At 40.3% G+C, this 25,536-nt stretch overlaps 1 protein-coding gene and 1 pseudogene across 1 annotated transcript; both read right to left on the bottom strand.

The window, feature by feature from the left end:
• Window positions 1-5,349: 5,349 nt before the first annotated feature.
• On the bottom strand, window positions 5,350-7,929 carry LOC148932687 (uncharacterized; annotated as a pseudogene).
• A 6,784-nt stretch (window positions 7,930-14,713) lies between these two features.
• LOC125197803 (VAN3-binding protein-like) lies at window positions 14,714-18,518 on the bottom strand. The gene is made up of 5 exons (XM_048105242.2): window positions 18,227-18,518; window positions 18,020-18,139; window positions 15,370-16,047; window positions 15,220-15,277; window positions 14,714-15,144 (listed from the first exon to the last, which is right to left on the bottom strand). Exons 1-5 carry the CDS (start codon window positions 18,500-18,502, stop codon window positions 14,909-14,911), a joined length of 1,368 nt encoding a protein of 455 aa, XP_047961199.2. The 5' UTR covers window positions 18,503-18,518; the 3' UTR covers window positions 14,714-14,908.
• Window positions 18,519-25,536: the final 7,018 nt, after the last annotated feature.

Genomic DNA, 25,536 nt, shown 5'->3' on the forward strand with positions numbered 1-25,536 from the left:
TTGCATTGTTTTTCTTTTAGATGATTGTCTTGTTATTACTCTCACATTCTATTAATTCAATAAACTCATTTTTTTAATAAAATTAATACTCACTCCATCCCACAAGCATATGCACTCTTTTCTTTTTAGTTCGTCACTAACAGTACTTTTAATTACTTTTTTCTCTTTACATGTCTCTTGTCTTACCAATTTGCATTAAAAACCGTGGCGAATTCAAAATGCATATTCTTTAGGGACGGATGGAGTACTGTATAAAAGTTAAAAATGAGACTTCATTCCACTTACCGTTTCATCTCATATTTCTTAAAATCAGTGCCCGAATAAAACTAACACTCATATTCATGGAGAAATGTAGCAATTAACTCTAATTGATTAAAAATATTACTAATGTTACACCAGATTCGTTTTTGCGAGACCATATATACTCAACTTGGTATTAATCAATATCGCATCATTAGTTTCATCTTCGCCTTTCCAAATAATACCATGTTCATGTTACTTTGTCGGATACAAGATGGTGCAGCTCAGGCCATAATAAACTATAGAAGCACACACCTATATTAAAATCAATGACATCGGTTGTTTATATATAATAGAAACATGGTAAAAATTAAAAATATATTAATGGTGTAATTGTTAATCTGTTTTTAGCGGCTTTAGTTGTTGCAGATATTATGTGGTGACTACTTTAATCGAATTGTTTAGTCCCTCACCTATTACGAGATCAAAGTTATTTTAAGCAAGATATATACCAAGAAATTATGTAAAGCTGTTATCAACTTCTTAAAATCATGACAAGTGATAATTTTGAGGTCTTTATTAGTCTATGGTTTATTACATGGTGGTGGCCTTTGGTATGAAGTTATGGTGGAGATTTAGGGAACAAGGATCCTTATGGGCAGAATACATGCTACAAAAATACTGTCACTCCTCTTCGCCGACGGAGGTCAGACCATTGCAAAGAAGCAGCCCTACGTGGAGGAGAATGCTCCAAGCCAGACAAAAAACTCAGCAACACTTAAGATGGTCAATTGGAGAGGGGACGGTGGACTTTTGGGATGATATTTGGTTGAAGGACCAGCCGTTAAGAACCCTTTGCTACCCGGACGCTGGGCTGCCACGCAGAGCCGGGAGGGATTTCTGGTTAGATAACCTATGGGACGAAACACAACTTAGAGCCACGCTATTACCACTTGGCGTGGAGAATGGTTGTGGATAGAATTATGGCTGTCCCAATTGACGTAAGTGCTAAAGATGCCGCGAGATGGACCTCTACACCGCATGGTAACTTCTCTACATCCTCAGCTTGGAACCTAATTAGACACCAGCAAGAGAGGGTGGAAGTGTTTGGATTCATCTGGAACCCAGCTATTTCACCTTCAATGTCAATTTTTGTGTGGAGACTTCTTGTTAACAGGATACCGGTTGATGCAAAATTACAATGGGGGAACATCCAACTAGCGTCAAATTATAGATGTTGCAGGCTAAATTCTATAAATAGGTCATTCTAGAAAAATGCTTCCATCAATAAGGTTTTTTTTTTTTTTGCTTATATTACTGGTTGTTGCGCATTCTAAGAATGCGTATTTGAATACAGATTCTAAGAATGCGTAACTTAGGTGAATTCGCAACACATCAGAAAAGTCAGAAAAGTCAAACTAAACACGCATTCTTAGAATGTGTATTTTAAATACGCATTCTTAGAATGCGTGTCTTACTTGAATAAAATTGGAGCAATCGCATTCAGAAGAGAAACACACAGACGAGATTCACTCCGATTGCATTCTGGACTCTCTTGCTTCTTCGCCGCCGCCGCCGCCGACGTCCCCACCCCCCCCCCCCCCCCTTCCCCTTTGCCTAGGGTTTGTGCACTCTTTTGTAATTGTTTTTTTTTTTTTTAAGAATTGAAACAAGAATGTGTGCATTATGAGATTAAGTTTGTAATTGTCTTTATTGTGCATTGTCAGTTGATGATGAAGCTTCGTTTTCAGTATATTTGAATTGATTCTTTAATTGAGATTTGAATAGCAAATAGAACAAGCTAGTTCACTTCATACATGAAACTAATGGTGGAATAGGAAAGAGTAAAAAAAACAATCTTTGAGTTTCATTGTTTGAGTTGAGGAGAAAAAATTTCATGGATTAAAATCGTATGTATTAAAATTTGGTGTTCACAATTTTAGCTAAACAAATATGTTACTGAGTAGTATGTCTTTGTGCATGTTCAAGTTTTTTTTTTATCTTCATTACTTTTTAAATACTATTTTTTATAGTTAAGTAACTATAAAATACTATATATATTTATTTCTACTCAAGTTTATTTTCTGAGTTTTATAGTTAATGTTCATTTTTAACATAATCTCATTAAATGTATAAAAATAAGACTGTTATCCCTATATTTGAATCAGTATTTTATTTCTTAGTATTGATACTAAAATATGTAATGATAAAAAAAATACATTGTATAGTCATTCGTATAGTTAACTTAGTGCAATGCTAACAAATTTTAATTAATGTATATATAGCAATGGCATCATCATCAACTGGACCGTCTCCTTTGTATTGTGGTCCCGAAGACCCGAGCGTACTTTACTTGCAACCGCATCACATAACTGAAAGCATAATCTCTGGGAATGATACCGACACCTTTCAACCACGCAAATTGGATAATAACATTTTTCAAGCTCCAATGCATGACCAAGTGTTGGGGCATATAGAGCGGATGGGTTTTGGTGGCGTGTACCGTTGTGGAAAGCCGAAAATGTTGGACGCTTCACTTATTGGGGCATTGATTGAGAGGTGGTGTCCCGAGACACACACGTTTCACCTTCCAGTTGGTGAAGCTACAGTGACCCTTCAAGATATCGAGATGCTTTGGGGTTTAAGGGTCGATGGTGAACCAGTTATCCTTACACAAGTGAACCACACGAGAGAGTACTGGGTGGATACGTGTTTGTCGCTTTTGGTTATAGAACCTAGTCAGACTGAATTGAAGTTGGGGGGATTTAATGCCACTACACTGAAGGATGTTGTTAGACACCGTCTTGACGACGATCTACTCGAGCATTATTACATGCGGCATGCACGTATATTTTTGCTACTCCTACTAGGTTGTTTGATCCTCCCAGACACTTCGGGGAGAAAAATTCCCTTCCACCACATTCTATTACTAGATGACGAGAATCAGTGTTCACAACTAAGTTGGGGTGCAGCAGCGCTTGCCACTTTATATCACTACCTTTGTGAAGCTTCGTGTCAAAAGCAGAAAAATATCGGTGGCCCATTGGCCCTTCTATAGATGTGGGCTTGGGAGAGGATACCCAATATTCGACTCGAGATTGTTGATAGGGTTGAGTATGATAGTACGACACCATGTGGAATAATGTAAGTTACATCTTTATTTTTTATCATTAAGTTATCTATATCGCGTGTTTATAATATTTTTGTATTGTTTTGGAATTATTAATTGGAGGGGGCGATTGAATGTGGGTAGAGCCCCGCAACATGTCCAAAGTTATTATAGGGAACAATTGGCTCATTTGCATGACAATCAGGTGCTACTTTTAAAATATTTCGTAATCTTCTTTGTTGAATATTTTTGTTTTATTAACCTTTTTCTTCAGTTTATTTGAGAGCCGTATTTGGATCGTCGTCCTCTACCAGAGGAGTGCATGCGTGGGATGGATGTTTGGGGATGCACTAACTACCTTGTTTGTTTTTTTATTGTGGAGCCGCATTTGGGTCATCGAGTTGCACGACAGTTTGGAAACCCCCAACATATTTTTTCTAATGAGACTCAATTCACAATTATGAGAGATGGGAAAGTACAAGGCGAGGTAAGTCATCCGTAAACTGGCTAACTCATCATGCTTACTACGTTCAGTATTGGAGGAACCGGGGAGAAATAGAACAACATGTGTATCCAAATGCCTTGAATACTGACTACATGAATTGGTTTTGGAAAATCACTGTCACTTACATTACTAGACCCGGCATCCATGGCCAGCCAGGCATCCATGAGACTGCCTCTACACATATGATGATGGTAATAAAAAAAATTTTGTCGTTTTTATAGTGCATTATCAGTAGAATAATGTCTTTGTTCTGTGCAGTTGGAGACGTTGGTCAATGTGTATCACTGCCTTAGCGGATCTGAGACTGCATATCATCAGGACATCCAACGTGCTATGAACATGGTGTCGACTTGTATGACAATATGTGGGGAGACTGAACGTCTTGATTTTGTGCCTACCCAACGATCAGCGATTGACACTACAAGACCAATCATTCACAAAGCTAGGCGCGAAGGACGGCCAGGTGTCCGTATTGGCATCCAGGGTATAGACGGGATGCAGGTTTATCGCAGATGGGCGGAGGATGCAGTGACCCACCGCGTGCTTCTTGGCATGCTGGATCAAGTTCACAGATGATGGGTGACGAATGTTATTCTGATGTTAACCTTGATGAATATTTTGGAGTGAGATTACACACAGGAGGAGGATGAAGCTGAAGTGGATGACGATGCTGAGGAGGATGAGGCTGAAGTGAATGATGATGCTGAGGACGATGAGGCACATGAGACAGCTTGGCGCGAGTCACGCACAAAGGCTCTTCATGAGTCCAGGGTGGCTTCTGGTACAGCTTCTAATTCTTCACTCTCCACTAAAGGATTGGCACGGAATATAACAAGATTCTTTACTAGGATAACATCCTCGCGTACATCCAAAGGGGTAGCTGCAAACAAGTTTACACCAAGTACTTACAAGTAGATTGTAGTTGTTTGTTAGACGTAGACATTTGTGATATTTAACTTACCTACATTTTGTTTAATTTCTAATCCATTTTTCTACATTTGATTTCATCTCTAGCTTAGTCTAATTTTTTTCTTTTTTGATATCATATTTTAATATTATCAATCGTTATATACATACCAAGTATTAGCTAGTTTTTAATTGTATGGTGTACACGTTCAAAGACTATTCAATCTTAAAAATCATAAAATTTAAGCGAATATTAGTACTACTATTTTCTGTTCACTCTAATAATGGTTTAATCTTCCACAATTTGCCAAACGAGATTCTTTTTTATAAGTTAATAAAAAAACTCATTTGTGTTTTTAAATGAAACAGTCAATTCGTAATATTACTACAATTGAAACAAAAAATAATGTGCAACTACAAACCAACCTTATCAAATAGTAGTAAATAATGTCCAACTACAAACCAAATCAAAATAGTAGTAAATAATGTCCAACTACAAACCAAATCAAAATAGTAGTAAATAATGTACAGCTACAAACCAACAACATCAAATAGTAGTAAATAATATTCAACTACAAACCACAAACAATCACAGAGTGCGCCCTGTTTTGCAGTTACGCCTGTCATGCTCTACTTGTCTACAGATCTTGCAACTCCTCTGTCGCCTAGGTTGATCAGGTTCATTTTCGTCCATCTGGTTCCGTATTCTTGCTTTTCTATATCGACCGCGAGAACGAGGAACAAATTGCCCTACTGAACACTCCAATGTCCATGGTGGTATCTCCCAATAGTCATGGTGCCTAAGTGAACGAAAACCAAAAGAATATTGTTTCACCCAATTTGACTTCAAATAGTTCTTACACACAAGGCGTAGAATGTTATCTCCTCGATCTCTGGCAACTGCCACAACGTGAGAACAAGGCAACCTCCACATCTGCCATTTCCCACAACTACACCTTTTTCTCCAATGCTTGACCTCATATCTGCCCTCATGGATGTTGACTCGTCTTACCACATGTTTTCGGCCTGTTGCATCATTATCATTCAATTTGTCATGCGCCCATGGGGTCAAATCAGTTTGGCATTGTGCCGCTTCTAGTGATCTTGTCTGGAACCATTTAATTGTTCTCCAAAATGTCAAATCGATACAAGCCCTAATAGGTAGATCTCTGGCTCCTTTCAAGACGTTGTTATATGCCTCCACCATGTTCGTCGTTGCTTCACCCCATCTACGACCTTTGTTGTATGCCATTGTCCATTGCTCTGCATCAATACGCCGAAGGTACTCAACTGCCTCTGGACTAACATGCCCTAGGTGGCGTCTTTTCCTAAAATATTTTCTCTCCTTTGTGGCTATCCTCATTTTCCACACTAGACTCTTCACCCTTACACCCTTGTGATGCTGCAACACATTTTTTCGTACATGTACTAAGCAAAATCGGTGAATGCCTCGTGGCGGTTGTTCCCATATATCAGACTCCATTGCATTCAGCATTCCTGGGTGTCTATCAGATATGATGCAAACATCTCTATCGCCTTTCATAACATGAAGTTTTATTAACTTCATAAACCAACTCCAACTATCACTTGTTTCATTATCAACAATTGCGTAAGCAACGGGTAAACACTTCTTGTTTGCATCAAATCCAACAGCGCAAAGAAGTTTACCTTTGAGCCTTCCACGCAAATGAGTTCCGTCAACTGATAGCACTTGCTTGCAAAGCTGAAAAGCCTACACACACGGCCCGAATGCCCAAAATACATACTTGAACAACTTTCGTGTCTCGGTACTACGTTTTTCATCATGATGCCACTCAACAATTGTACCACGGGTGCGCTTCTGCAACTCAATCATATAACTAGGCAAATCTTCAAATGATGACTCCCATCCACCAAAAGCAAGCTCTATAGCCTTCCTCCGAGCATACCATGCTTTCTTGTAGGATATTTCAACATGATACTTTTGCTTCACATTCTCAATAATGGAGTTAGGCGTATACTCGGGGTCCTTTAGAATATGATGCTTAACACACAAAGCCACCATATCTGATGATACGTTGGCGTGGTCCCTGGAGTTGGGATTATCTACACAAGTATGTCTATCAGTCCATTGTCTGATTTCACATTTGCGGTCGTGCTTCCTCAATGTTGCTCGAAGTTTCCAAATACAACATGTTTGATTCTGTCGTTTCCTATTTGTGGTCGTGCTCCCTGCCTCTTTGGGTGGCTTCAGAGTTTTGCATTCCACATTCCACTTTGTTGGTTTACTTTCCACCACGTAGTATTCTTTTGTGGATGACTCCAAATGCCACAAAGTAACAGCAGTCTTCAATTGTAGCTTGGTATCAAATTTGGTTCCTAACCCAATCCGTGTAGGATTCTTCTCATCCCAAAACCAACTGCTAGATTCAGAATCATCATGGTTATTTTCATAGTAATTACCTTCTGTCATCGGTAGAGTTCGAAAATAAGGTAACCCCGGATGCTCATACTCCTGCTCACTTTGCGGGACTACTGGGACATACCTACAAGGCACATTCAATGTCTCATCATCATATGCATCTTGGGTTGCTTCTGATTCTTCGCTCAATTCAGGTGAGGTTGTTGATTTTTCTGCCACAGAGTCTTCAGATTCCAAATCGTCACTAACTTCAATATGGGGAGATAATCCACCATCCCCAAAACCAGGCCCATCATCCCCAATATTAGCCGGCTCGTGACTAACTTCATTATGTCCAGATGGCCCATCATCATATTGTACTCTATCTTGAACTTGTCGTTGTCCCCTTCTAGATTGATAGACAACGACCGTCTGTGCAGTACGTTGTCGTGCTAACTTAGCTTGATAGTCAACAAATAACTCAATTTGACCTGATTGAATAGCTGTTGCAAACATATCCCTCATATATGCATCGCAAAGTCGAACTCCCACAAAGTTATATCCATTACCCACTTGAATTGCATGTTTCCATGTCAAACTAATCATATACTCATTCACATTGATTCCAATACAATCACATATTCTGTTAACCAACTCATTGTATGGAACAAACTCATCTAATACAAGGTATGCATTTGTCACGGGTGGCTCATAAGACAAACCAATTCCTCCAATTTGTACTATTCTTCCATCCCAATATAAAAGGATACAAATAGATTCCGTGTCCATAATCTTGTAATACATACACAACTTTATCTCAAAATTTAAATAATTAAAAATAAACTATAGGGAACAAATCTTACAAATTAACAATTCAAAAGACACTACATACCAAATCTTAGTAGTTAATAACACACATTGAACATACAATTTATACCAACAACCTAAAATTTTAATTTTTAGCTACAAACCCTAAAATCACAATTTTCACCATAAACTATGAATATAATGCTAAATTAAGAAGAAAGCACGTAACTTACCTTGAGGGAGAAACAATTAGATGAATTTGGGCGATTTATGCAAGAATCGGACGAAAAGGTAGCATTCTTGGAAGGGTGATAAGTCGTATTCTAAGCCTTGGTTACTGGTCAGTATGTCGTGAAATGCATGTATTATCTGCAAAACAGTTGCTCAAGTGTGCAGGATTGAAGGATCCAAGTCAGTAGGAGACGATTCAGGTGACGCAAGTGAAAAGGGCGCCAGAAGGGTGCGATACTGACCAGGATGCATGCCAGAGAAATGGCTCGAGATGGAGAAGGAGGATAGCTGGGATGATCATTGACAAGGGCAAAAAGGTCAAAATGCGGGGGAAGTCTACCCTAAAAAACAAGGGCAAGCCTCCCTATAAAAGAAGCCACTTGGAAAGAGAGAACGAGTTCGGTTCGCAGTTCGACAATCACACTTAGTAGAATTCTCTCTAGAAGATCAATCCTTCAGCATTATCCTACCTCTCGTTCCTCGCCACAGCCATGGTCACTTGACGTCCAAGAGTCCGCCGGAGAAGTCATCAGTCCACCGTTCCAGCCAGTTATCATAGCAGTGTAGTAGTATCATCGCCCGGAGTGGCACAAACAATCTTAATCGCTTTCTTAGTTTAAATTTTACTTGTTTTCATCGTAGGTTATTTGCAAACACTCATCGCTGTTGCACTTTTGAAGTACTTTGTTATTTTCCAACATTTGCATTATGAAGTTTTTATTTCGCATGTCACTTTGGTTCGAGTTTGCTTCATTCTGCCTAGGAAAGTTAGATTTAGTCATTGCTTTCAATTTCTAAGTGTTTTCTTATCGAGAGTTGTTGATTCGAAGTTGTAGCTATGTTTAGACAAGTTTTCGTGCATGAGTTTCTTTTCTGCGCCGTGATTACCACCTTGCATGTCAGTCAGTAGAAGTAAAGTTGCAGTTTTACCGTTTAATTTAAGTTTAAGCATTTTAATCGATGGATCTTGAGTTTGAATTTATGAATCTGAAGTTTTAGTTATGGTGTCTGTGTTCATATGATTTTTTTCAATACTTGGTGAGGAAGAAAACGTCAAAATCAACTTTATTGGACCACTTTTACTTTTAAGTTACTTTTGCTTTTGTTCCCTACTTTTCAGATGTACTATCCAGACCTGTCAGAAAGCCCCCAGCCATCAGATATACCTTGTTGTCTAAATTTCCTCTTTTAGTAACTGTCTACTTTCCATATGTCTCTGAGACACCTTGTCCCCTATTTTCACGAACACTCCCACATGTCTGTTATTTTCATGCCTACTAATCAGTAGAGTACCACATTTATTTCCTGTCTAGGTAAAATCTCAACCCAAGCGTGGTAGCTAACCAAAACACCCAGGAAAGTCACCGCAGTTATCAAAACGTGTCCATCCTCGTGGGATTCGACCCTTACCTCCATTATACTAATCAGTAGAAGTGGATTGAGGAAACTTGTTTGAGGCCAGGTCCCGGTTATCGTACCAACGACTCAGCTGGGTCGGGAATCTCTTCCTGATCAGTTGGAAACACTCCAATTACATACGAAAACCCGAAAAGGAAAGGAAGCTCTGGGCCATCAAAGGGGTTCACTAGAAGAGGGTTAAGAATCTCGTCTGTGTGTTTCTGTTCTGAATGCGATTGCCCCAATTTTATTCAAGTAGGACACACATTCTAAGAATGCGTATTTGAAATACGCATTCTAAGAATACGTGTTTAGTTTGACTTTTCTGACTGATCTGTTGCGAATTCACCTAAGTTACGCATTCTAAGAATGCGTATATACGCATTCTTAGAATGCGCATGAAGAGAGGGTTTTTGCACGTGAGTCGTGAGCACGTGTCCCTCCTTTCAACAAGATTTATAATTTTCCCACTAATGCAACAAATATTACTAAGTATAACCGGAAAGAGCGGGGTCGAACCACAGGGACTATGGACCTACCCGAGATCGATTCTATGACACAAGCGGAAAAGGGGTCGGCTGCTGCCACGCATTCATTGAGTGGGTTAAAACTCTAATCTACTTGACCTGGCGGAATTAAACTGGACTCTATTTACCTGACCTAGGGGATGGGAAAAGTACGGACACTTGCAACTTGTAAACTAGAGCTAAACTGACTAGAACAACTGTAACAAAAGGAACATGCTTAAACTTTCCCAAAATAGGCAGACAAAGATGCAAAAACAAGTGGGGACCATTTTTCCTAAACAGGCTGGGGCTGGCAGAAAAGTTGTGAGAAGCAAAAAGCAAAAGCAAAAAGCAGATCTGATTTTGTAACTAACTCCTACTTCATCTTCTCCAAACAACCAAGTAAAAACAGAGCATGGAACATAGCTTCAACACCATTGACGAAATAAAACAGAGCATGTTTCAAAACGAGACGTAAACACGAAATTCAAGCTAGAACTACCAGATCTATGCTACTGGGTCAAGCAGAAAGCGAAATGAACACAGATTACCTTAAATTCATCACCTAAACTATTGGATCTCAGAAATCGAGCACGTGAACAACTAAATCTCAACCTCTAAACTACTGGAAATCATGTAAACAACATGGATCTAAACATCTAAGCCACCAATTATGAAAAACATCCAAGAAACATAAGTAAATAGCATCATCAACATGAAAATAAACACCAAAGCTTCATAAAACTGGAAATAAGTCGAGATCCAAAGGTGGAGTCGTCAATTCCTCCGATGAAACTACAGATTTAAGCCAAGAAAGCAACAAATTATCTAAACTTAACTAAGATAGCGGTGGCGTTAAGCGCCTATGAGAGCTTCCTACCTAAACTACGATAGCGTTAAGCGCTGCCTCTTCATTGTGGAAAGCTTCTATTTATAGAGTGGCTTTAACTTCAACCTTAAGGCAACTTATTGTCGGTATTTGACCATTTTACCCTTGCAATAATTGAGGATCTTCATGTCAGCACGCCATTATGTCTCCTAAACCAGGTAGATGACTTTTTCTGCGCTTGAGCTCCATCCCGTCATTCTGTCTCCTTGACCAGGTAGATGACTTTTTCTGCGCTTTTGCTCCATTTCTACTCTTGTCGTCAACTTCCTGATTCTCCTAGGTCCGAGCGATGACTTCAGGTATTTTACTCCAAAATCAGCTATTTTGCATCTGCCAGGTCAATTAGCACAAACTTCTGGGTCCAGCAGATTTCTGCACACTTACGCTCAAAATTTGTGCATTATCTCCCCCAAAAGCATATAATATCACCCAAAACCAATGCATGAAACGAGCCTTATCAAACTGCTCACACTTAAATCATACTTATCCTCAAGTATAAAGATAAGAAAAAGGAATAAGCCAAGTTTCAATGCATGGTTTTCACTTGACCGACTCTAAAGAAAAGAAACAAACACAAACTCCTAGACCTAGACGCAAAAGGACTTAGACAAAGAAAACAGACACGTACACACATACGAAAACACATTGACACATAAATGCATAAACTGGTTTATCTTCTAGCAGCCATCCCCACAAGATTAAGGTCAATCCAAGAATCTACAGTCTCTGAATCTTCCCCTTCTCTTCTCCTACTTCATTTCAGCTTGCCCTCAAGCAAGTTTGATGAAGTGGAAAAAGTGTTTAGTGTAGAATAGACACAACCAAACAAAAACAACACAAACTTCTCACACTTAGACCAGGCACTAGGCTAAGTGGGAGAAGACACATAAAACAGAAACCAAGATAATATATATACAGTAAAATCAAAACAAAACATTCATAAACACAGAACACATATTCAAAACACATAGACTCACAAAACATACGCAAACCGTACAAACTTCTCCCACTGAGATGGGAAATATACGGACACTTGCGACTTGTAAACTGGAGTTAAACTAACTAGAACACCTGTAACTGAAGGAACATGTTTAAACTTTCCCAAAATAGGCAGACAAAGATGCAAAAATAAGTGGGGACCATTTTTCCTAAACAAGCTGGGGCTGGCAGAAAAGCTGGAAAAAGCAAAAGCATGCAGCAGATTCAGATCTGGATCTCTAACTACTTCCTACTTCATCTTCTTCATGTAATCAACTAAAAACAGAGTAAAAATAGAGCATCAAACACCATTAACGAAATAAACTGATCATGCTTCAAAATGAGACGTAAATGCGAAATTCAAGCTAGAACTACCAGATCTACGCTACTGGGTCAAGCAGAAAGCGAATTGAACATAGATTACATTCCATACGTCACCTAAACTATCGGATCTCAGAAATCAAGCACGTGAACAACTAAATCTCAACCTCTAAACTACGGGAAATCATATAAACAACATGGATCTAAACATCTAAGCTACCAATTGCGAAAAGCATCCAAGAAAAATAAGTAAATAACATCATCAACATGAAAATAAACACCAAAACTTCATAAAACTGGAAATGAGTCGAGATCCAATGACAAAGTTGTCAATTCTCCCGATGAAACTACAGATTTAAGCCAAGAAAGCACTAAGCTATGAAATCAGCAACTTAACTAAACTAAGATAGCGGTGGCGTTAAGCGCCTATGAGAGCTTCCTACCTAAACTACGATATTGTGGAAAGCTTCTATTTATAGAGTGGCTTTAACTTCAACCCTAAGGCAACTTCTTGTCGGTATTTGACCATTTTACCCTTGCAATAATTGAGTATTTTCATGTCAGCACGCCATTCTGTCTCCTTGACCAGGTAGATGACTTTTCTGCACTTCAGCTCCATTTCACCATTCTGTCTCCTTGACCAGGTAGATGACTTTTTCTGCGCTTTTGCTCCATTTCTACTCTTGTCGTCAACTTCCTGATTCTCCTAGGTCCGAGCGATGACTTCAGGTATTTTACTCCAAAATCAGCTCTTTTGCATCTGTCAGGTCAATTAGCACAAACTCCTGGGTCCAGCAGATTTCTGCACACTTAAGCTCAAAATTTGTGCATTATCTCCCTCAAAAGCATATAATATCACCCAAAGTCAATGCATGAAACGAGTCTTATCAGCGCAACACCTAGTAATAGAAGCAAAAAAAAAACCCTATTGATGGAAGCATTTTTCCAGAATGGCCTATTTATAGAATTTAGCCGATGTTGCAAGAATCCGAGGATTGAAACGCGTGAACATCTGTTTATTCAAGGTGAAGCGGCCAACATAATTTGGAGCCATTTCTCATGCTGGTTCGCTGATGCACCACCATTCCCGAGGGGAGGGACTGATATTGAGCAGCGCATTCGTTGGTGGCATTCAAATCTGGGGGGAAATAAGGGCGACAATGGTAGCATGTTGATTCCATGCTTGATCCTATGGTTCATATGGACCGAAAGGAACAATGTTATTCATAGGGGAGTCAAATTCAGCTACGAAATGGTGAAGGAACGAATCCATAATCATCTTCAATGGGCGATTTTGGCAAGAAAACTAGAGCCAAGACAGTGGAAGGGAGCAGAGCCTATAGTGAATTTCTTATTCCCTCGCCCACGGACAAACAGGGCAACGTCTTCTATCATCATCCGATGGTTCCCACCACAGACAAATTGGGTTAAACTTAACACGGATGGAGCGTTCGAGAGAACTACCAACCAAGCAGGAGGAGGGGGTATCATTCGAAACAATCAAGGAGGAATTTTGGAGGGATTCTCATATTTCTTTGAGGCTCACTTAAGTACGGAGGCAGAATTGCGAGCTCTACTAAGAGGGATAGTTTTGGAAAGGAAATATGGTGATAAAGTATGGATGGAGGTGGATGCACAGGAGGTTGTTGGAATGGTCGAGAGAGGAGATCGAGGGCCAGCGGAGCATCGACACATCATTACGGAGATCAGAAACAATCTTAGAGGGTGCATTTACAAAACAACCCACATTCCCCGGGAAGGAAATAAGATTGTTGATTATCTTGCCAAACAAGGGGGGAGAACAATGTTCAGGAGCTCTTTCGGACAGGAAGATGCCTCGCCCTTCATTAAGGCCTTGGCCCGCATGGATCAGCTCGGATTACCAAACTTCAGGGAGAACGATTGATAGTCAAGTTCGGTCGAGGAGGCCATCTGGTTCGTAGTCAAGATGATTGATATGACCTGTTTTATCCCGCAACCTGCACCATTAGATTAGGTAGGTGTTGGGTCTTGGTAGACATGTCCTCTTCTTACTCTTCTGGTGTAATTGCTAGATTGTCGTTTTTCCCAGCACTTTAGGCCAATTTGTAATTTTCTTTTGATGATATATAGGGACGGGGGACCCACGAACCCCCCACCATGATGGTGTTTTAAAAAAAATAAAAAATAAAAAATAAAAAAAATTATGCTGATTTATTACGCAATAACAAACTCAGTTGAGCCATTTTTGCAAGCACTGGGGTCGGGTCTAGTCCTAGATGGATATCACTAAATACGCTTGCATTGTCAATGATGTGCAAAAAATTTGGCTGATTGGAGCAAGTGTAAACAGTATTCATACCATCGCTTATCATGCGTTCTTTGAGAAAGAATGGAAACAATTCCAATACGAAGACGTATTATGCAATTGTTCAAAATCACCCAATGTTTTCGGGTGGCGTTGAGTTAGGCGGTAGTCCCAAGAAAGCGAAGGTTAAAGCCTTAATCAACTATACCAACAAAGACAATAGTACCTTCGACTTAGAACACTAACAACCTCGTAGTCTAATTCTTCCTAGAAGAGAAGATTGAAACATGCATGCTAAATAGGCACATTTATAATAATACACAAAAGAGTGGCATTATGCAGTCATGGTAGCTAGCCAACATTAATCTTAACCCATATATAACGCTTTGTATTGTTGTGAGCAACCATGGAGAGAAGCCTTGGCACGCCCTGTGTCCACATCTCGTACTCTCTAGCATTCCTGCACTCGAACTCCACCAACCCCCGCCCTTCCGTCTTCAGCCCAAAGTACCACCTCTGCTCCACGTCCTCGAACAAGTGCCTCCCCGGCCACGCCGCCATGTCTTTCACAACATCCACCACCACATCTGCACATACCATAAATTCCAATTATTCTCTAATCTACGTCACCTAAAGGCTAAAGTTATTATAGGTTAATTTACTCTTCTTCTTCTTGGTAAATGTGTTTCCCACGTGCCTGCTCTTCATCTCCAGCATCACCTGCACCAACACACACACACACATCAGATTCCTGACGAAAACTAAACACACACATACACACACAACAATATAGAAATAAGGCCAAAACTCACATTCCCGCTGCGGTGGATGTAAACGGATACAATTATCCAGTGAAGATCTCCTTTGCGAGTTCGTTTGAGAAGATGAGTGCCTCGAGCAAGCATCTCTTGATTGCAAGAAACAAGGAAATTCTCTTCCTCGCAGTAGCTATTGCTGCTCGAGTTACTGGTACTGTTACTGTTATTGCCTAAACTCATCTCTATAGGCAAAGCCACAGCCGCCGCCACGTTCCACACTTCTTTCAGGGCTCGAGCCTTCAACGTCGCCACGCCTCGCAGAGCTGTGGCGGCAGCTGCGGTCAGGGTCGATATGTCTCTGTTGACCGCCGAGTTGATGACGGCGATCAGGCGGTCGCGTTCGGCCCCCATTGCCTCGGCAGCCTCCACGCACTGGGCCGCCACCAGGGTGGCGGCGGAGGCGACTGCAGTGTTCGTCTTTGCCGTCTGCTCGTCCTTGCCGCTGGAGGACAAGGCGGCGGTCGCGGCCGCGATGGCGGCAGCAACGGCGGCGACAGAGACAGCAGCGTGGAGCTGGGCGTTGTGGGTTCTGGTTTCCTCTTTTTTCTTCTCCCTACACTCCTTCAGCCACCTCCCAACTGTCTTTCCGCCCGGGGTGTTGGCGCCACCGGAGAAGCCGGCTCGCGGGGTGCCGGTGAACAGGGGTTGCAGGGTGTTGTTTGCTCGTAAATACTGAAGTTTTCATGTTTGAGCCATGATAAATTAATTAGTAGCATACTTAATTACTGCTACCTCGGTCCAAAAAAAATAGATCAGCGCTAAGTATCAATCTAAATATGGACCCCACAATCCACTAAACACTACTTCCACCACATTTTCTCTTCCTCTCTTTTACTTTACCAATTATACATTAAAATTCGTGTCATTTATAATTTTGTCTATTTTTTTGGACGGAGATAGTATATTACTGATTAATCACTATAAACCTTAATAATGGAATTACATGATAAGCAAATAAATTAACCACAATTTTGGAATTATTGTTGTAGTGTTTAAACTTTAAAGTAAAAATATTGGAAGAAAGTAGAAAATTGTAGCGACATTGATTTGTATTGAAGCAATTGGATCTTATGGTATATATGGAATTATGGTGTAATGGTGAAGTAAATGTTGGCAATAAATTTCAGTTAGCTTATCATAAAAATTAAAAAGGGTAGTGCAATACTGCCAAAATAGTGGCAGTAGTAAAAAGAAACTCTTGTACTAATTTTTTTGCCTGGGAAATCAATATGACCATTTATGCACTCAACCAGTTGCTTTTTACAGAACTTTGCGTTTAATTTTGGAAGGAATTAATGCAGAATTTCATTTTTTTGTTTTCAGGATAATGATTCTTGATGTACGACTATATGATTCTTAATTTATAGTACTAGTAGTGATGTATCTCTACTATATACTCTCTCCGTCCCATTAAAAATGAAACATTTTCCTTTTTTGGCTGTCCCATTAAAAATAAAACATTTCCTAAAAAATGGAAACAACTTTATCTCTACTTTTTCATCTCTCTTACTTTCCTCTCTCTTCTTTAACTCACAAAACAACACTACATAAAATTTCGTGCCGATTCCCAAATGTTGCATTTTAAGTGGGACGGAGGGAGGGAGTATGTATTAAAATACAATAAAGATACAAAATTAATGATGAGGGCAATGAAATTTTGAGGGTCGTACCACTCTTTTCCTTAAAGGCAAAAACTTGTTATTGAGCAGTCAAAAAAGCAAAGTTGTTTAGCATATAAGAGTGTCCACGGTGGGAGGGCCACGGCCCTTGGCCCGGAGTTGGCCAAGGCGCGACCCCCACTACCGAGCCGCAGGGTGCCCGAGGGCCAGGGGGGTGGACGAGAGAGAGCCGAGCTCTCGGCCAGGCCGAAGCTCTTGGGCACGCGACTCGGCCCGCCACTGCAAGGGCCGAGAGCGGCCCTTGCCTCCGATTTTTTTTTTTTTTTAATTTCAAAAATTATTTTTATAAATACTTTATTCCTCATATTTTTCGTTGTATAATTTTACCCTATCTATAATACGACGAAAATTTGGTTTCAATTTTTTCTAGTAATTTTTAAAGGATGCATTTTTTTTTAAGTATGCATTTTTTAATTATTATAGGCATATAAATTTTATTCTAGTTATATTAAAATATAACAAAAATGTATGAAAATAATTTTAATTGTTAAAATAAAAAAAATAGTGGCCCGAAGGGCCACCATTGTAGTGGTCAAGTTTAAAGGGCAGGGCCAAGTTTGTTGGGCATGTCCAAGAAATAGTGACTTGGACAGCCCAAGAGGGCCACCATTGTGGACACTCTAAAAATTCCATAAATTAACTTTATCTATTTAAGATATGATTAATTAAAGGTGATTGTGTTTTGTGAGAAAGTCAAAAGGTTGAGTTTTGGGACGGCTAAATCATTTTTGCAAGAAAAAATAGTAAAAATCCAAAGTGACAAAATCATTATACTCAATGTTTGTTCACTTTATGCAGACTATGTTGTGAAAGCTGTAAAATTATGGCCGCTTTGTGTTCTAATAATAAGCTTTTATCCAAATCATTGACTAATCATTTATGTTTTCTTAGTTTGAACATGCTAAAATTGAAAACTAGGACTATTTTTTTTGGACGGAGGGGTAGTATGTCTGAAATGTAGGTACCTTAACGACGTCCTCGTATTCGTCGGAGGGTGAAACGGGAGGCGACTCGGTTTCCTCGGTGAGACAATTGAGAGGCCCGCTGCTATGTGAAAGCCTCCCCGATGTGAGTGGTGAAATCTCCTGCATTTTCATTTCAGTCAATTTGCTTAAGTAAATTAAAAAAAAAATGGACAGATTTAATAATTTGTTGAATATAAAAGGACATACAGATTGAGACATGATGCGGTCGAGGATGAGCTGAGAAGTGGCGGTGGAAGCAAAGGAAAACATGGTGCCGGAGAGCTTAGCATTGTCGTCCTCTTCTTCTCCGGCGGTGTTTTCCGGGATGGCTACAGCTGTCTTGAGAGAAGGAGCGATGGCTTTGGAGAGTTGAAGGGCGGAGGCGCTCCATGACAGCGACAGAAACTCCATGGGCCCTCTTGGGCTTTCCGGCAGCGGAACCTTGGCCCACAACTTGTCCATTTTCGTATTGGTATTGTACATGATGTGAGAAAACAAGATGATTGGCAATTGGCTTTGGTATTGGGAAATAGTCCTACTACTTGCATGGGTATGTGTTTTTATAGAGGACTACTACCTATATCCAAAAAAAATAAAATAGTCTTGTTGTGTAATCCTCCATCCTATTTCAGATGACTCACTTTCCTTTTTAATTTATTCTAATCAAAATAAACTATAACAAAAAATAAAAATATTTTTATATCTACTTTATTCACCCTCTCTTATTTTACTCAGTCCACTTAATACTAAAAATAAAGTTGCATAAAATTATGTGCCGCTCAAAAAAAGGATCATCTTCCTTGGAACGAAGAGAGTAGTATTAATATTCCATTGTCTACAATGAATAGACTTACTAAGAGCATCCGCAATGGTGCTTAGGCCAGCAATATGCCAGCCATTCTCTCCCCTGCCACGTCAGCAACACTAAAAAAACCACCTACCACATCAGATTTAGGTCAGCCATAGGCTAGCCGCAGTAAAAATAATTCAAAATATACTACATTTACGGAATTAAAATTACGATTAAAATACGGAATTAAATTTACGAGACATATACGAGAAAAATAATCCATTCCATTAAAAAAAGTACAAAGATTTAAAAAAAAAGTACAATATTTTTTTTAAAAAAAAAAGGGCTTCCACACACGAGCCCCGCCGCTCTCTACTCCTCATCGCCGTCGCCGTCGCCGCCGCCGCTGCCGCTGCCGCCACCCGTGGTATCTGAGCCCACGTCGGAACCCGCTAGCCGTGCCCTCGCGATCTCTTAATCAACACGCATGCTCTCGAGCATCTCGTGAAGAAACATCTTCTCCGTGGGGTCAGTGGCGGCCTTCCACTCTTGGAAGACCTTATACATCTGATCCCGCATATGGTTACGCGAATGGAGAGTGTACTCGAGTGGGGCGGGTGGGAGGGCGGAGGACTGGACCTCGCGGGGCGATAGGGGGGATCCGCCCCTCGCAGCCCGCTGCGCCCGCTTCTGTCCAACCGGGCGGGGGCGACCAGTAAATGAAGGAGGGTATGGAAACTCCTCAGCATCCGGGGGGGGAGGTCGTGGGATCTGCCGCTGCTGCCGCTGTAGTCGCCGCTATAGTTCAGTCGCTGCTTCTTCGGCCACCCAGCGTCGCACCCCGCCCGGAACTTCTCGGAGTCCTTCAGCAACAAGAAGCACTCCCAGAAGGTGAACTCCTTATACTTCCCCTCCACGGGGAACTGACTCGCGGCTATCCTCCGGGCGTCGTCCTCATTCTGCCCACTACCGAGCTGACGGAGGGCGTTGGCGTACAAATTCGCAAAACGGCCCACCGCGGCCCTGGTGCGCTCCCACCCCTTCCGGACCTCCTCGTTGCTGAAGTCCTTCCTGTGCAGGCAGTGCCTCCTATAGGCAGCTCTGATCTTCGACCACATGTTGACGACCCGCTGGTTGTTCGCAACCAGCGGATCGTCGCACACCTCCAACCACCCCCTGGCCACCCCGGCGTACTCATCCTCCGTCCACTTCCTCCGGCCAGGGGTGTGGTCAACAGCGGGCTGCGATGACTCGCCGACCGCCTTGGCCTTCCCCCTCGTCTTCTTCTTCGGCGCAGCCCGCCTCGCCGGAACGGGAGTATCCGGATCCTCGAGATCGATCCCCATATCATGCAATGACAGAAGGTCATCGCCAGTAAACTGCGTCTCCACTGGGGTCGACGTGTGAGACGAAGCCGTCAAAAAATCAAGCGAGGGCCGATATACCGTGTCCCCTCCCGGTGACCCCTGAACCCCCCCTGCATCCCGGGATGCATACCGTGATGCATCCCCCCCGACACCCCGCCCTGCCACATCATCCCCATCATCTGCTGCTGCATCTGGGGCATACCCCCCCACCCGGGCGCTGACTGCCCGCCGCCCGTCATCCCCCACGGCATACCCCCCTGCGCCCCCCCCCCCCCCCCCCCCCCCCGGCGCACCGGCCATCATCCCCATCATCTGATTCCAAGGGATGTTTAACCCCGGGCCCATCTGCCCCCATCCAGATCCCACCGGTACCGTGGGAATCTGAGATCCACTCGTCGCTGGACTAGACTCGTTGTTGTGATCCATCGCTCGATGATGCTCTTGTACAGAAAGTTAGAGATAGAGAAAACTCGTTAAAACAAGTGGTGCAAATGAAAATGAAACGAAAATCGCGTTTATATAGGTTTTTAAAAAAAAAACAAAAAACAAAAATGGGCGCTAGCCGATCGCTGGCCGATCGGGCCGCCACAATGGCGGCTAGCCGATCGGCCAGCGCTTCGGCCAGCCCACGCCGAAGCGCTAGTCCATTATCATATGAATAGTCTTATTGGGATGTAATCAATTGTTAACTAATTATCAATCCCAAATTGAGACCAATTTTCAACCATTAGATTAGAAGATCTTGTGGTTAATATAATACCAAGTGTAATATATTTTAAAATTAAATAATTATTAATTAAATTAAAAGGATATTAATGTCAAATCCTATATGTAGTAATTATAACTAACTACTTTCTCTCTCCTCAAAATCATCTCAAATCTTTAAATTTACGTAACTCTCTTAATTTAAATTATTTTTTTGAAAAAATTATATCAAATTAAAGATAATTTAATAAGGATTCCAACGAGATCTCAATTGCATATGTTCCGATGATGTTCGGGTGATGAAATTTGATAAATTATATTTCAATTTTCGTACATGTTGATAAGCAGCTTTTATCAACAAATGCAACAAAAAATCTCAATATATTGTAGGCAAAATCTCAAGATTATGCATGTCAATCTCAGTAAAAATGTGTTGATATTTTCTTGTCCTTGTATTGATATTCTAATTTCATATTGTTGATATTTGTAATACACAATGTTGATATAAAAAAACACCCACGAAAATTATCATATGATAACATAATGACGATATTACCCTTTTGATGATATTTTGTCTACTATTTATTGAGATTTGTGAGCTTTAATCTCATCCACTCATTTTAAAATCCAATGGTGGAGATTTAGTCTTGATTTTGGATTAGAGTGCTATAAGCATTAGAATAGGACCCCTTATTTTTCTAGTTTATGTTAAAAAAAAGTGTTATTTCTATAAATAGAACTTTTTCTATCATATTTTCACCAATTTTCCCTCATACTTTATACATTTTTCTTTGCATCTCTCTAACTTTACCTGCTTATCCCTCCATATTTTATTTTATTAATCTTTTAATAAAACTCGAATCCACTAATGTGACTATTATTTTGAACGAATGGAATATGAAACTAATAAACTAAAAAAGAAATAGAGAGAAAGATATTTATAGACTTGGAATATTGCTAATGGAAAGCAAATTCTCACTTCATTAGTGAAAAAAATTTAATAAAATTTTACCACATTCTAATTTATCTTGGATCTTTCAAATTTTGAACGATAAATCATATAGTTTCAAAAAAAATAGTTATCCCATTTGATCAAACCTATTTTATTTTCTGTATTTATAGTTTCTTATCCCATTTGATCAAATTCTCACTTCACCCGTGGCTTACTTTTTTGAATATTTGTCCAATGTATTAGTAAGCCATTACAATTCATTTTTTAGAGAAGTGAATTTGAAAGGATATTATTTGTTCTATAACTTGTAAATATTGTAATATACATTTTTAAAATTACTTTTTATATTATTATTTTAATATAATTAATAGTTTTATAAAAAAAATTAATATGTACACTTAAACAATTGCTTTACTTATGAAAAACTTAATTTTATTAGTAGGTAAAAACATTTTCATTTATTTCTTATGTACTAAATATATGAAACTATTCCTTTATTTTTTAGATCTTTTAATTCTAAATGATGAAAAAAAGGCAAAACATAAAAGAGTCTTCCTACGACTAATTTCGATGATAAAATCATCAAGAGATATCTATATATATCAATAATGGTGCTAAAATTTTTCTTCTTCTTGGACCCCCCCACTACAAAATTCTTGGCTCCACCACTGTTAATGCATATTTACATTACTATTGATTTATGTTATTGAATTGTACAAGTATACACCAATTCAGTACGGAGTATCAAATTTTTCTTCTTAAAAAAATAGGAAATTTTCTTAAAAATAATCATTATAAAATACTCCCTCCATTCTCCATTAGGAGTCACACTTTGATCGGGCACGGGTTTTAAGAAATGTAAAGAAAAGTTGGTTGAAAAAGTTAGTTGAATGTGGGACCTATTTTTTTTATATTGGTTTTATAATAAAATGTGAGTGAATTGAGTTAGTGGAATGTGAGACCTACTTCATTTATGGTAAAAATGAAGTGTGACTCTTACTATTTATGGTAAAAATGAATTGAGTTAATTGGAAATGGATCGAAATGAAAAAGTGTTACTTTTAATCGGGGACGGAGGGAATAATTGAGAATTTCGTAAGATTTCATGATTTATTCTAATTTTAACCAAACCTCAGAAGCCACTTTTAAATATAGACCAGTAGATGGATTTTGAGTAGGCATACTAGGATGGTGACTGGTTGGGCCCACAGCCTGGTCCACCGGTCAACAAAATTGTTCAGGGAGTTTTGGTGTTGTGGTCAACTGGGGCTTTTGTCTGTTTAGAGCATCTCCATCCGTGCTCTTAGCTAAGAGCACGGAGATGGGCCCGGATCGACTTTTACTCCTTGTCCTTAGCTAAGAGCACAACACCCACATCCGTGCTCTTAGCTAAGGACAAGCTCAAGGGTCCCACTATTCTATTATTCAATTTAAATACTCCAATTATTAAAAAAATTTCTACATTAAAAAATAAAAATTACATAATTAAAATCCTAAAAAATAAAAATTACATAATTAAAATACTAAAACATAAAAATACATAATTAAAATCCTAGAAAATAAAAAATACATAATTAAAATCCTACAAATTAAAAATTACACACGTAGAAGACTAGTTATCTATCCCCAATTGCCTCTTGAGACCCCAGATCATTTGCTCATGTGTTGCAAGTTGATCCGGAGTCATCCGAGATGTATCGTTCATATAGAGTTGACTCAAGATGGCCCACAATGTGTTGTTCGGGGGTGGAGGAGGCACAAAGGGAGTCGAGACGCGACGGCGGGGGCGGTTGGCCGCCGCCTTCTTCCTTCCTTGCGGGCGGGAACTGCTCGGGCCAGCGTCGGGGCTACCCAAGTTAGCTCCGGCAAGCTGGGTAGCCACATCATCGGAGACGCCGTCGGATAGGGCAACCGACCTGGACCGTTTGCTGGAGGAGCTGGAGGAGGATGCTGCTATGCCGCCCCTATACTTCGGATGTTGGCGCCCCTCCTGCCAACAATCAAGGTACTTGAACCGTTTGTACTCCTCCCGTTGATATGCCGCAAAGGCGGCAGTGATGATGTCGAGCTCGTTCGTGCCGCTCCCCGCTGACCGCTCTTCCTGGAGGTAAATCCCCTGGAACTTCTGATTGCCTCGTTGCATCTGTAGATGCAATTGCGAACCATACTATCATTGCGATAGATGGTTCCCGCCGGCCGGGTTTCATTGTAGGGCGAGTGATACGCCACCAATAAGTTTCCCCGGTTTGATTCGTGCCAACGTCCGGATCTTCGGAGACTGCCAAGTAGGCTTTTAACATCGCCATCATCTCACTCGGAGTGTATGGGGTGCGGGTGCCACGAACAGGAGGAGTAGGAACAGAAGTAGGAGTAGGAGTAGAGCTGTTGCTCCCTCCTGATCCGGGTTCGGGAGCCCACCCGAACCCGGGGGCGTTTAGGTCGTGCAACGGGTAAGGACGGTAGCCACCCGGAGCTTGCGAACCTTGAGTTTGAGGAGGGTTGGGTTTCCGGACTATATCCGGCCTCGGAGTCGAACCAATCGTGGTTCCAACCGCGATTGCCGGAAGGGTGATCGCCGGAGCCGAACATTGTGTAGTGTGGTGGGAATTTAGATGAGAGAGTATGAGGAAAAAGGATGAGAGAATGTAGATGAATGATGATAGAATAGATGAGAATGTGATTTTTTTTGTGTTGAAGTGGGGGTATTTATAGATGAAAATGTGAATTTTGGGGGAAAAAAATTGAAAAATAAATTAAAAGTGGGTAGAAAACGGATATAATTTTTTGGGAAGTGGGAAAATATTTTTTTTATTTAAAAACTTTTTTTAAATAAATTTTGAATTTTTTTTTAAAAAAAAAAAATTTGCCAACGGCTATAAATAAATAAATAAATAAATTTGCCAACGGCATAGCCGTTGGCCAATCAGAGCGTGCCACGTAGGGCTGCTCAGCGGCACGGACGTGCTCTTAGCTAAGAGCAGCGTCGTGCCGCTGGGACGGACGGCACCGTGCTCAGCGGCACGGACGGACGAGCAGGTCCCTGCTACTGCTGCGGATGCTCTTATATGCGTTTCTCTGCGATGGAGTTTCTTGCGGTTCGTCCTATTCCAGCTTCATAGTGTTGTACGTTGAGAGGAGTACAACGGCGTGCACTGAAGGCATCAGGTGTACTGAAGGCATTCGTTATTCTCTCTTTATTGTTGCGAAAGTGGGTGTTTTTGTTTTTGGGTTTTGTTATTCAAGAAAAAGTAGCAGTGACTAGTGAAGGACAACGTTTTTTCAAAAAAAAACATGATTCATTTACTTCTACTTCATCTTTCTTTTTGCTTCATGGGGATTGCTGCCGATTGAGTTTTTTCATCCATCAAGTGGAAGCTTTCTCATTCATGCCATCACTTTTTCTTCTTGATGCACTGTTTCTAGCAATGTTTTAAAAATCGAACAGGTCGTTGAACCGGCGAGATTATTGGTTCACGGTTTAATCGGTCCGACTGGTTCAATAACTGGTCGAACCATTTTACCTTTTAAATATAAAATTAAATATACTCTTGCAAAATATATTAAATTTAGTGAGTAATAAATTATAGTAATTAATAGTAATATATAACAAAAACATATATTAAGCATTTTAAGTAAATTAAATATTAAGAGTATTTAAAATAAGTGTATCACATCCCAACCCCTATGACTTATGCACTTACTA

Source organism: Salvia hispanica, chromosome 2 (assembly GCF_029641045.1).
Source record: "Salvia hispanica isolate PSC_SH4W2 chromosome 2, Shi_PSC_v1, whole genome shotgun sequence".
Taxonomy (NCBI): Eukaryota; Viridiplantae; Streptophyta; class Magnoliopsida; order Lamiales; family Lamiaceae; genus Salvia; species Salvia hispanica.

Excerpts from the sequence above, each read along its gene's own strand:
- LOC125197803 (XM_048105242.2), bottom strand. The coding sequence starts at position 18,502 with ATGTACAATACCAATACGAAAATGGACAAGTTGTGGGCCAAGGTTCCG. Across the intron at positions 16,048-18,019 it reads AATACGAGGACGTCGTTAAG|TATTTACGAGCAAACAACAC; the intron begins GTACCTACATTT and ends TGAAAACTTCAG. Across the intron at positions 15,145-15,219 it reads ATTTACCAAGAAGAAGAAGA|ATGTGGTGGTGGATGTTGTG; the intron begins GTAAATTAACCT and ends TGGTATGTGCAG.